At 41.0% G+C, this 13,324-nt stretch overlaps 1 protein-coding gene across 1 annotated transcript in view; it reads right to left on the reverse strand.

The window, feature by feature from the left end:
- The window catches only part of zfyve9a (zinc finger, FYVE domain containing 9a), a 30,730-nt gene extending 19,065 nt beyond the window's left edge, over positions 1–11,665 (reverse strand). Inside the window, 5 exon segments of the mRNA XM_078264381.1 lie at positions 20–589; positions 591–1,477; positions 3,221–3,328; positions 3,676–3,779; positions 11,500–11,665. Of these exon segments, the coding sequence (XP_078120507.1) occupies positions 20–589; positions 591–1,477; positions 3,221–3,290 (1,527 nt within the window). The 5' untranslated portion in view covers positions 3,291–3,328; positions 3,676–3,779; positions 11,500–11,665.
- Between the last annotated feature and the right edge of the window lie 1,659 nt (positions 11,666–13,324).

A 13,324-nucleotide genomic window follows, 5' to 3' on the forward strand; every position in this document is an offset into this window, starting at 1 on the left:
GTTCTAGCGCTCTACTGACCTTGCCACAGGCCCTGCAGTGGTGCCTCCTCTTGGTGAAGGTGAACTTGACATCACATTTCATACAGACAGGAGCCTGGGAGTCAGGCACCCACACAGGGGCAACCTCCCCCAGGGAGCTGGCAGGTTTCCTGCACAGAGTGCCCAGTTGGCCTGCCTGGAGGTCATTGTCTGGGCTCTCTGAAGGCATTAGGGGAAGAGTGTGGACAATACCATCTCCGTTCACCCCGACTGCACTCTGATCAGTCCCACTTAGTGTAGTTTCAGAGGGTGTGCCTCTCCGACACTGGTTCTCCTGGTTTTTGTTCCTGCTGATGGCGGACGGGCCGAGCTGATTTTGTACCTGGCCCGACAGCGGCTGTGGGATTTGGAGCTTGAGGCTGACCGGCTGCTTTGGTCGTGCCCCTCCGTAGGGAACACTGACCGGCTGCAGCCGTTTGTTGTTGAGTTTTGGTTGGATGCTACCTGACCCCACTGCTCCTCCATCGCTGCTCTCTTGCTTGCTTTCCTCCATTTCTTTCTCCTCAGTGACAGAGTCCTCTTTGGAGGGGACAGGAGAGGGAGAAAAGCCCCCCCTCCTCCTCCTCCTCCTCCTCCTCCTCTTCTGTCTCTTTAAGTTTAGAATGGTTACTGTTCTCCTGCTCCAAACCATTGGGAAGGCTTATTATTCTGAAGAGTTGGTCTATCTGTCCCTCTGGACCACATCTCCTCTCCTTCTCCTCCACTCCGACCCAGTCAGGAGGAGATACACCATTCTCATCCACTTCACAACCAACCTGAACATATCTCCCCCTATTCAAGAGACTTTCTACCTGCTCCTCTTTTAAGTTTGCAGTTTGTTTTTCTTGACCATTGTCCTGTAAAACAGCTGTACTAGCCCCCTCTTTGACACCTTCCCCATTTTGTGTTGTTGGTTCCACAGTTTCTTCTTCGTGTCCTAATCCAACCTCAAAGGTAAAGTGAGTGGAACTGACAGTGGAGCTTCCTCCTCCTCCTGCTGAGGTGGATCTCTCCTCCTGATGAGGTTTAGCCTCCTGGTCAGAAGCACCAGGCTGGTTATCTGGAGGAGAATTTATATCCTTGCTGAGCCCATCCAGTTGTGGGCTTGCAGGGCTGTAAGGGCAGCCATTCTCCACAGCAGTACAGGCCGTCACAGGGGGCGGCGAGAGGTCGTCTGTGCCCACCAGTTTGCCAATGTTGGGCTGGGGGAGGGGTGGGCTATGGACGTCTGCCGGCCGCTCCTCTAACCAAGATGGAGGTTCGGGGCCGGGATGTCTTTTAGGGTCGACCCCCGGGGAGGCACTGGAGGAGGAGTCGGGGAGGGTTTTGAAGGGCAGTGGACTCTCCTGGGGACTGAGGTCTGCGTGGGCCAGGGCTGGGTTCAGAGAGAGCAGGTGGGCTGGCGGGGCCAGGATCTGGGTCCACTTGGCATCCGAGAGAATGGGATTGTCTGTCTCATCTGGCAGAGAAAGAGGAGAAGAAAACGATGATTATATGGATCTCATGTTGCCTTAATGGTCATAAAACCTTAGCCTTTATGTGAAGAGGTGCAAGTTATTGATCCAATAATGGCTTTGCTCCACTGCATAAGTCACCTTTTACTCTCATTTTTTAGGATAGCTTGCAGGTAGGGCTGGGTATCGGTACCTTTGAGGCATCAACCAGAATAATCCAGTACCAAGTAGTAATGAAACTTCTCCAGTAAAATGATACCTGTATTCGATCCTTTTTGTAAATCAAGAAAAAATTACTATTAGTATGTTTTGCTCTCAGCCAATTACCACAAGTGTTCTTTGATCTAATGCAACGTGTTATTGGCCCACTACCACAACAGCTACGACCCATACAGTCTGTGGTGTGGAGAAGTCGAGCGCGGTGAATTAGACAGTTCAGCGTGCCAAGATGCCAACAAAATGGTCGATAGTATGGCTTTACTACACACACACACACACACACACACACACACACACACACACACACTACTAAATGCATACAATGCAGAAGGATTATTTCAAATTAAGAACTCTATTGATATCGGTCTCATTTTAAAAGGGTACTGGTATTGGTACTGGCATTGTAATTTTGTGAAACGATACCCAGCCATACTTGCAGGTTTCTTGACATGTTGAAGACATTAAACTGAAAATAAGAATGGGCTACCAGCAAAGAAATCATAAACCTACAATAGCAAGACAGGAAGCCTCAAATGAACTGCCACAGAGAACTAATAGAATGATACACACTCCCAGGTGATAGGAAGAGCTAAAAATGGCAGGAACAAACCAGGGGACAAATTGAGAAATGAGGTTGGCATGGAGTGGGAAATTAGTGTGTGGATGGCCTGGGAAATTCTGAGAAAGTGGGCCAAGCGGCTCTATGACACCTGGGAGCCATCAGTCGAGCTGGCACATGAATGCTATGTAATACGAGCGGAAATTCTTAATGATAATATTTATTCAAAAAGACTTTCTCACATAGCCATGTCAGTGCTCTCCTGCCTCCACTGGAATTCATGCTTAGCTGTTTTAGTATGTGCTGTACCAGGTTCAAGCACACACAAATATTCACTCACACAAGAGTTAATCTGCCAAGCTGGATCTCTGGCATAAGACACACAGATAATCACTCACAGCCGAAATACACACTGAGCTCACAGTACTATTAAAATATGCTGTGTGATGAACTGGCATTTTTAAATCCAGAAAAAGAGCAGCCTTTTCTCTATAATAAGCAGACCGTTTGTACTGTGGAGCTGGGAGCATACAGATACACAGCTTAGTAATGCAGTGTTTATTTTACATTCACCATAAATAAAGTCTGTGGAAGCACAGTTTCAAAAACAGGCCCTAACACAATTTCTTCCTTTATTGTGAGCATTAGTTGTGAAGAAAAGGAAAGATTCTTGTCTTGCACCAATTACAGTTTCACACAAACCCAAGGGAAATTGATAATCCAATTAGTCCTATTTCCTCTTAGCACACCAATCAATCACCTGTAAATGTTACTCAAACTCATTGGCTGGTGGCTGATTGTCTGACACCTTGTTGATTTACTCATGGGCTACATAACGGCATCCTGAACACAGCTCCTCTGAAGCTTCAATTTCACAGCTACACCTTGTCCTATCCGTCTTTTCTCAAGCATAATGACTCACTATTTGTCCCCGTCTCGTCTCCACATCCAATAAAACAGAGTAGCTCACCTTCGTTCTGCTCAAACTCGTCAAGCACCTTGTCCAGGTTGAAGGCCTCGGCCTGGAAGTAATTCTCCATGGGTCAGGAAGCTCCACGCTGCCGACGACCGTGTGAACCTAGAAGCAGCATGAGTGTGTCCTTAATACCAAATCTGTTCACATTTCCATACTGTATGCACATGTGCCCTACGGCTTGAATCATATCTCCTTTTTCATATCTCAATTTCATATGATTTGTTTACGTAGAAACAAAGATACAGTAATTGAAATAGTAGCAGTATGCAGTCATGTCAAAAGTTAAATTTACAACTCAGTGTCATCCTCTGCACCACAACCTCGTAAAGCCAAGCACCCAAGGCCAGCAGGTCTTCATTCTTTTCTCTAAATTTCTGACTCCAGTGAAACTCCTGTGTATAGCATGCATTTAGCCATGAAATAATGCCCCTCTCTCTGTCAGTCCTCACCTACACAGAGGTCCTCCTCAGCAGTCCCAGGTGGTGTTTTCTCTCAGCGGATTTCCCTCTCAGTTCTCACTTCATCCAGTTTGGCAAGGGCCCAGCGCCCACACCTTAGACATAGAGGGAAACACCGTTGAGTAAAAGTGCTGCTTCTCAACCTGTGTGGCAAAGCATGCTGCTAGTTTCACTACACGGTGATACAATGAATATGGTTACAGCATTTCCTACACGCTCAGAATATGAACTTTAAATTATAGAAAAGTAAAGCCAGCTAAGTGACTGCTCTGTGCTTAATATCTAATGTCCTGTGAGTGAAAACTGTGTATATTTACATCTGAATATTATTGTGCAAATACTATATATACTGCCTTTAAAACACAAGACAAGGTCAAACCTCACAATTCATTTACAAATGAAACAAAGATTTGTATATTTGCCATTTTCAAGTAGAGCTGAAATAATTTACTGTTTTTCAGCTCAAGATTGTATGCTTTTTTCTTTGTCATATAATAGTTAACTGACTATAAAGATTTCACCAGCTCTGGGAAATTCTAATGGGCATTTTCTTTTAATATTTTATGTTAATTTATACCCAAAATTATTCACCAACAATGCAAAAATGTGTTAGTTGCAGCCATGCTTTCAAGCATGTGATACACATTGATGTGATTCTTTTCTTTATTTCAACATAGGACAGCTCAATGTTAACCACCATTGGCGATTAAAATGTATCTGTTCACAGACAAGTTAATCTATGAAAAGTTTATTCACGTTACATTTAGCAACATTTATTTATGTCATGTCATACTAATAAAATAAATAATTTTTTTCTTGATTCTATTTGTAGTGGCAGCTGACCAGGTGACTAACATTACGTGGTGAATTTAATCGTGGCGCAGCCCAGCGCTGTTAACCGTGGTCAAACAATCTAAAACTAAACTAAGAATAACTTTATGAGCGTGCTGAACACTGTTTTAACCTTATATTGTTATGGTAAGGTTTAGTCACAAAGCATTAGCATTAGCTACTTGTCAATGTAGCACATTGTAGTAAGTAAGTTATATCAATATATTAGGTCTCTACTGTATTACTGTGTTGCAAAGTGGCATGTAATTACTGAAACAATGATGCTGTGTGGCAGAACAAATGCTGTATTACTGCTACTGAGTATAATTCCTTGACATTGTATGCTTTACAATTACTCTCTGATCATCTGGCGTTTCCTGTGTTTGGACATTAGTTAGAGAAACTAGAGGGGTCGAAAATTCTATGACGCCATTGACAGGCGACCCAACGACACAGTCTGTGTCATTGATTCAAATGACAGATTTCTCTGGGTTTGAACATTGTTGGAAACATTTGGGATAATGTAAGTACACAACTCAACAAAATATATACCATAGGTATAAACGTTTGACATTTTAATGCAGAAATGTTAAATATTATATCTTTAATGTCTCCACCCGTCACGCTGATGATGAATCAGAACAGAATCTTAGATAGGTATGGGACACTTTAGTTCATGAACACCACCTTGCATCAATTGATAATACAGAACATCTAGCTTATTGTGTGTATTGCACATTATCATACAAAGTGAACTATTACCCATCCACGCTCTACAAGACAATCAGAGTCATGAATGGAAAACAGCTGAAGCCTGAATCACTGCACAGTAAACCTGCCCAGTCTGTCCTTGCTGAGGAGGAGACCTTGGAGTGAGGATGTGATGGGGGTGTGTGTGTGTGTGTGTGTGTGTGTGTGTATTGGTGTGTGCGTGTGTGTGTGTATTGGTGTGTGCGTATTGGTGTGTGCATGTGCGTGTGGCTGTATGAGTAACAGCCATGCTGAACTTCAGGGTCATTCTCATAAGGACAAGAGCGACTAAGGATTACACCAGAGACCAGATATTCCGCAGAGCGAAGGCTTGGAAAAAAAAAAAAAAAGGAGCAGAGTCAACACTTTTTCCGTTTAGTTTAAGGTGCGAGCATGGGCACCATGTCAGCACAAAACAGTGAAGGCACAGGACAGGAGGCTACACATGTAGTGGGTCCCGTGGGTCAAACCATTTCTGCCACACTAGGAACGAGGCTGGAGGAAACACTGCGAGCAGAGCAAAATCAAATTGCACAGACTACAAAAAGGCTTCTTTAAATTAAGAATATATAATAATAATTATAACACTATTAATATACCATAATATAATAATTAATAATCCATCAGTGAATGAAACAAAACAACAGGGCTTTAATAGAGCATGTTACAAACCTTCAGGCTAGCACAGTCCAGATGGAGTATGATGACTCAGATGATTAGGCACAACACACGCTGTGACATCACTGCTCAATCAATACAAGAATGAACTCCGCTTGCTAAAATAAATATTGACTGACATTTTTAACTATTTCATGATCACCTTTTTAAAAATATACTCAATAGCAGGCAACAGTGATTTAACCGACTATCAGTTAATGAAACCTTTTGTTAAATGTTGTGTAAAGACAATCAGCCATACATTAATTTCAAGGCTTTTGCCTAAATAGAATAGTCTAAAGGTTTCTCTGCAAGAACACATAAAAAGGACTTTTTGGTGCATTTTATGCCTTTATTACTAAGTTGACAGATGAGAGATAACAGAAAACAAGGGGACATACAGTATATGGTAAAAGACATGCAGGTCCCCAGCCACAAAATTGGCAAATATTATATTTTATCTGGAACTACCCAACTAAAAAAAAGGCAAACAAGATAAAAAATGTGACCAGACAGTTGTCAGTTCATGATCCTTATTTGAAACATTTCATTTAGTTCTAAATAAGTATTGAGGTTCAAAATCTACTCATAATCGCCACTGCTTTGATTTTAGCAATACCTTTCAGTCCTGACTGTGACATCTACCGACTGAAGCAGGACCAACTGAAATGATTAAAATTATTACCATAGCTATTATTGACCAAAATGGAGACTACTGTTGCTGCGGTGATGACACATGAACAGTAGTATCCAGTGTTATCTCCCACCGCCTCAGCTGGAAAAAGTATGAAAACGTCCAGGCGCTTTTAAAATCAACAGACAAAAAAAACTGAAAGTAAGAGTTGCTGTGAGCATGACAGCATTGTCCTTGTCAGCCTGTTGGCGAGTGGGAGAGAATCCAGTTTGGGTCGAGTAAATTACCTTTACGTCACCTGAACCGATCACTGAATGGGAGCAACATCTAAGCACCAAAGTTTAACCTCGTCCAACCTCTGCAGCTTTTATTTAGCATAGAGGTTTCCCGCTACGCTGAATAAAAAGACTTTTGAAATCATCTCACACCATAAGAGCCTGAAAACCTCCGGTGGACTGCGGGACAGTGCACGCATAACCACCCACCCACCCACACACACACATAACCAACCAACCACACACACACACACACACACACACACACACACACACATAACACACACACACACACACACACACACACACACACACACACACACACACACACACACACACACCTCCATGAGGACAGGAGACCGTCCCTGATTAAGATTTAATTACTCTGCAGAGGCATTGAATAATGCATCTTTAGTCAAAGTGCGTACAGGAGTTGTATTTTTAGACATGTAAACTTGTGATGCTTTAAAAGGAGACATATGTGCACGAGAGGGTGTGTCAGTCAGAGAGCCTGTAGGACAAAGGAAAATGGTCATGCAGCTACACGATCTTAAGATAATGTTGTGAACATGCTTCAACTCCTCAACTAATGACTAATCAAACACTATTCCATGTGGCCTGAAGTAGAGCGAGAATATTGAGATTGTGCAAGACAGTGGAGCTCACCTGACAGTTATTCTAATTGACCTATAAACTATTTTACAGACTAATGATAAACTATTGTCAATCATCACAATTTAATATATAATTACATACTATAATATGTCAGCACTACCTCTTTGTACAATGCTGTCTTCAACAGCTGGATCCATGGAATGTCTGGTGTCTTAACTTGATTGATTTGATCAAAGTCACTGCACAGGTAGTCTATATCCACGACGTTCCACTTCCAGGATTGCTCCGTTGCCGACGGAAATTCCGCCGGATTTCACTCATTCAGGCCGGATATCTGTTGCCTTGGGCTTAAGATGGGCTAAGATGATTGTGATCGGTTTAAAGAAATGCCAATAAACCAGAGCACGTTTTTCTCCCATCCCGGAATGCTGTGTGGACTAACCAGACCTTCCTCCACAGCGCCGCGGTGGAGGAAGGTCTGGCAAAGCGAGACTACTGATGAATTATGAAATGTGGCCTACCTCAATTTCTAAAGTTGTGTGTGTCAATATAATGATAATAAAAATAATGAATGAAAAAGGGCAAAACATAAATAAGGGTATTTTGTAAATTGGTGTTAAAGTATAAACACATAACGTTAAAGCATGACTGAAAACAGGACCATGGTCTCTACTCTATTTTTACATCAAGCAAACTGCAGTTGATCCCCATTCACTACAGCCATGCTCCAGCCTCCAGTGTAAGTCAGACATGCTAATAATGAAAAGGCCTAACAGACTACTAACACAATAAACCATATCGGACTGGACATCCTTGCATGGTAGCAAAATTAAATAAGACAAGGGCATAAACAGCGAGGGAGCTCGGACAAACTAGAGCGCTACAACAGTTCATTATGTCCTCGCTGTCAAAACAACTCCGTTTCCTGTGAGGGAGTTTTTCTTTAAGAATCTTTTTTTCTGGTTTCTTGTTTCCTTTGATTGCCAATCAATATTTTCTGAGATCCACTTCCTGCATGACGATGCCGTTATACATATACAATACCGAATACCGAACATGCCAAATACATAACCTCACGGTGTTCTTCCATGTCTTTTCACAGCACACATTTTATTATGTCACAGCAAGAAAATGAGAGGTAGAATATCCTTAATAATAGCAAAACAGCATTGAGTACACCATTTTCAGGATTCTGGTAGTCTTAATTCAGCCTTACTGGCATGTGCCCCTTTTATATCAGTTACCCATCATTAATGTTATCAATTCCACCTGTGCTTTTCTTCATAAAAAAAAATAAAGAAATCTGGGCCAATATCTATAAAGCCCAAACTTTCAGCATCAAATACAGCAAACTGAGAGTGAGCTAAGATTTCTTCTTCAAATTAAGAATAAATGTCCTGCATAAATGTTCCTAAGTGTTCGTCTAAGCTCCTAAAGTATTTAAGAGAGCTCATGAGGAATCATAATCATAACCCGGTTAACAGTCACTAGCTGATGGCATACAGAGGCAAAGACCACACACATCAACAAAAAAGCCCCAATTCTATTATCTTATATTAGCTTCTCAAATGTAAGGATTTTCTGCTTTCCGTTGATATATGTGACAGTAAATTAAAAGTCTTATGATTTTGGGACTATTGGTTGGACAAAACATGTAAATTGAAGACATCACCGTGGGCTCTGAGAAATGTTTTCACATTTTATAAATTAACCAATAATGAATCAAGAAAATAATCTGCAGAATCATCGATGATGAAAATAATTGTTAGTTTCAGCCCTATTTTGGACTGTTGGTTGGTTAAAACAAGCAACTTGGGAAATTACTATGGTAATGCCCCACTACTTTCTGACATTTTATAGACAAAATTATTAAATGAGAAAAACAAAATCAATAAAGAAAATGATTATTATTCAAAGCCATTCATTTAAAACTGCTGTCTGATTCACTGGGGGGTTTTGGATTAGGGGAAAACCTCCGTTATTTGTAAATTCTCATGAGTGAAAGTGATAATGGTTGTTAATAGTTCTCCAAGAAAACAGACCCCTGAACCATGTTTCTTTTCTACTTCTCCTTTTTTTTTCTGGTGCTACAAACTTCCAGGACTGCAAGCTCACATCCTGATAAACAGCGTTTTTAGATCCATACCCGACACAGACGTGCTCCAGACGCCGTCTACTCAGGGTGAACACAGGAAACCTCAAAAGATCACTTCCTCTGTTTAAGAATGGACTGACATAACTTTCTAACATGATCGCATGACTGAATGACACATTATTATGTAATGTTTAACGCCCTGACTGGGAGTTGTCCTACCTCCTCCTGTATGTTTTTTTTATTGCAATTCCCAAGTACTGCTAGAGACGTCAGAATTAAAGCAAAACACATCAAAAAAAAACATGCCACAGGTTTGTATCCTCCAAAAGGTCACACTCGCCTCAATAATAATAATAAAAGATAAATTATTTGACGAGGTTAAAATGGTAAATCTGCTGAGATTTGAACACGCTAAAAGTAAAGAGAGTAGCTGTCCTCCTGCTACAAAGAGCTGCTCTGCTTCACAGTAAGTGTCAAAAGCTATTATCATTTTCTGTTCTCCCTTATGTTTTGATCTACATTTAACCACCAAAGACAGAAAAAACTACAAGAGGAGACAGGCTGCTGGGCTGCCATCAGGGAGAGACTTGTAATACTTCCTGAAAGCGTACAGTAACCTACATCTGGGAAGTCTCTGCACACATGAAAGCTGGTATTCGCATGGGTAGCCTGTTGGATCAGTCTACTCAATCACCTCCGCTGGGTTTTAATACTGCTTGATTGGGTGAGATACAGGTAAAAAAAAAAAAAAATCAAATGTGCTGTGTATGTTTTGCATTCAGCACAGACAGTCAGGCAAGGCTAGAAAGATGCCAAAAAAATGATGGGCGTTATAAAAGTCTAAGCCTTTCCAGCTTATTTATGGAAAAATGCACTTTGATATCTGATCTGGCTCTCTCTTCACTGACCAATTTTTTTTTAATTTTTTTATTTCTCACTGGTGATGACTATTCAAGGTGGCACTGGGATGGGCCCAGTTATTCTTCATGAATCTACCTCCAGAGCTTGACTTAAGCCCCTTAGACCACATGATAAGGTAAATGCAAAATACACAGGACATACAAACCTCACCAAACCAACTCTCAAGAGCAAGATAGATGACCATTAGCTTGGATTATGCGACCATAAAGTGGCACTGTGGCTGTGCCTGCAGGCCAAACACAGCCTCAGATGGTAAATATTATTCACACTTCACAGATGGACTGGGTAAACCCATAGGAAACTAGCTACTCTGTGTTATTAAGTGGTAACTGGCATGACTGAACAGCTACAAAATCACAGCTGAGGTTGTGTTTTCACCAAAACTTGGATAGTTAGTTGTATTAGCTGGGCTGCTAGCTGAATTTAACATCCACACCAAAAGGCCCACGAGTAAGTTTCCAAAACAGCTATCACCAAGCCGATTGAACAAGATGGTAGAAGAAATTTAAAACAGAGATCAAATAATACCACTGTATAGCAGCAGGGTGTATCAGGGGAAGGAATTAGCTAGTATTAGGTTCAGCGGGTTACGTTAGTCGTGCGCCGAGTAACTGCAGCGACTTGCTGCTCTGACGGACACTCACACCGTCGGTGACTCGGTGGGCTTTGGGGCTAACGGACAGTTTTAACGGTTATTTTAAAAAGCATTCCTCCTCAGGTTAACTTAGCTAGCCCATTTCTCATAGTCACTGAAAGTGTATTGCCTCCCGCCGCACTGCTAGCGTTTTAGTGAATGTTTAGGTACAGCTCGTAAAGCAATGTTAACGCGTTGTGTGACGTTAATTGAAGGTAAAATAGTGTTACCGTAACACTACCTTTCCCGGTACCCCTCACCGTTTAGCTAGCTAAACAGACCATAAAATACACTGACTTTGGCTTATTTACTAACACTTGTCGTTGTAATGGCGGGCTGTAACGCCAGAGCAACAGCAGACATGTGAAATGTCATGAAAACAAATTCAGTTAACGTTACTCACTGGAGGAATCCTCATTTTTACCTACAGTCCCGCAGAGCCCCTCCGTCAGTGTCCGTCATACATAATCGCCTTTGAAGTCTATTTTTGAGTATCCTCGTGTAGACCCTCCGCTGCCTACCAAACTCAAACAGTGCAAGTCGGAAAGTGCAGCCTATAGTCTACCGTAGTTGTGCGACAGCAGAAAAGGATCCCTCCCCCAAGGTTTAATATTGGGGAAAATAAGTAGCAAGACAACCACAATTAAAGCCATTACTTCCGGTTATTTATCTTAAAATAAAAGTTCTACTTGAAAATGTAGGTAATGTAGGTAATAAAGGTATTATACTTGAGTAATACAACAGTAAGATGTATATATATATATATATATATATATATATATATATATATATATATATATATATATATATATATATATATGTACAATACATCTAAGTGCAGTTAAGTGGGTATATAATTATACTTATATATGTCTTAAACCATGTCTATGGATGCATCAATGTGTAAGCTGCATTTTAATGTTGTAGCTGGTGAAAGCAGTAAAAAGTACAATATTTGCCTCTAACATGTTATCAAGGAGAGAGTAGCATGAAATTGAAGTACTTCAAAAATTGTAGTCATTGCAATTATATTTCTTTATTTAAAAGGGACAACGCACATCTATCAACATGAGCACAGAGTCCAATATGTAATTGTGCCAGAGTTTGCCATGCAGGCTAATTTTCATCTGCAGTCCCTAGCAGGTTGATGGCTTTAAAGTTATGAAGTAGCGGTATAAAGTACCATGAAATTGAAGTACTTCAAAAGTTGTAGTCATTGCAATCATTCCACTACCAGCATTTAAAAGCTTTATGTTGAACAGATATTATCAATCATCCTGAAAAAAACGGATTCCCCTTTATACTCCTAACTTCTGTAAGTATTGTTTCTGAGCCCTTATTTTGAAGGCAACAACACAGTTTCCGGTTCTGACCCAGCTTTCACTGTGCACCTTGACGAATCTCTAAAGCGGTTCAGCTCCATCCTGCTCCTGCACTGTGGTCCAGCCGCAGCAGCAGCAGCAACAGCAGCAGCAGCAGGGACATTTTAGCTCAAACTGGGCTGGAGGTGGTGTGGTGAGCCCATGGATGTATTATAAGACCCCGGGGCGGGTCCGCAGCTTCATCTCTCCACCCCCCCAATCCCCCCACCCCACACAGCACGACACAGGACACACTAGAGCTAAAATGGCACATTCATCCCCGGTAACCTTGTCAGACCTCTCCTGCCGCTAGATCGGGATAGCAGCGGCCCATTGATCAGTACGATGCAGCAGATGAGCGTCAGAGGTGATCAATGAAATTGAATATTAATTAATTATGAGTGTTGGCGAAAATGTATGTAAAATTGAAATTCTTTCACCTCCTCCTTATTTGCACACCCAATCATACGTTTTAACAACAAATTATATAGATGAAAATTAAGGCCAATACTAACCGTTACTTTCATAATTTCATTACTTTCATAACTACTTAATAAATTAGTAAAAAAAAATTAAAAAAAAATTAAAAACTTAATGTTACCTGGACCCAAGGTAATAAAATAACCTATTTTTTGTGACCAACAGACAAAAACAAATTATTAAACAAAAAATATAATAGAAAGTAATCAATCTCCTTTGTGAGGTTGAAGAAGTCTGGAGTTTTTACTTGATAAATGACAATCAGTTACCAAAAAGTGGAATACAAGTACTGTACTTGAATGCAATGTACTTAGAGTATTTCCATTTTCTTGTACTCCACTACGTCAGGGGAAATATTGTACTTTTCACTCCACAATCTTTTTTGAC

This window comes from Sander vitreus, chromosome 12, assembly GCF_031162955.1.
Source record: "Sander vitreus isolate 19-12246 chromosome 12, sanVit1, whole genome shotgun sequence".
Classification (NCBI taxonomy): Eukaryota; Metazoa; Chordata; class Actinopteri; order Perciformes; family Percidae; genus Sander; species Sander vitreus.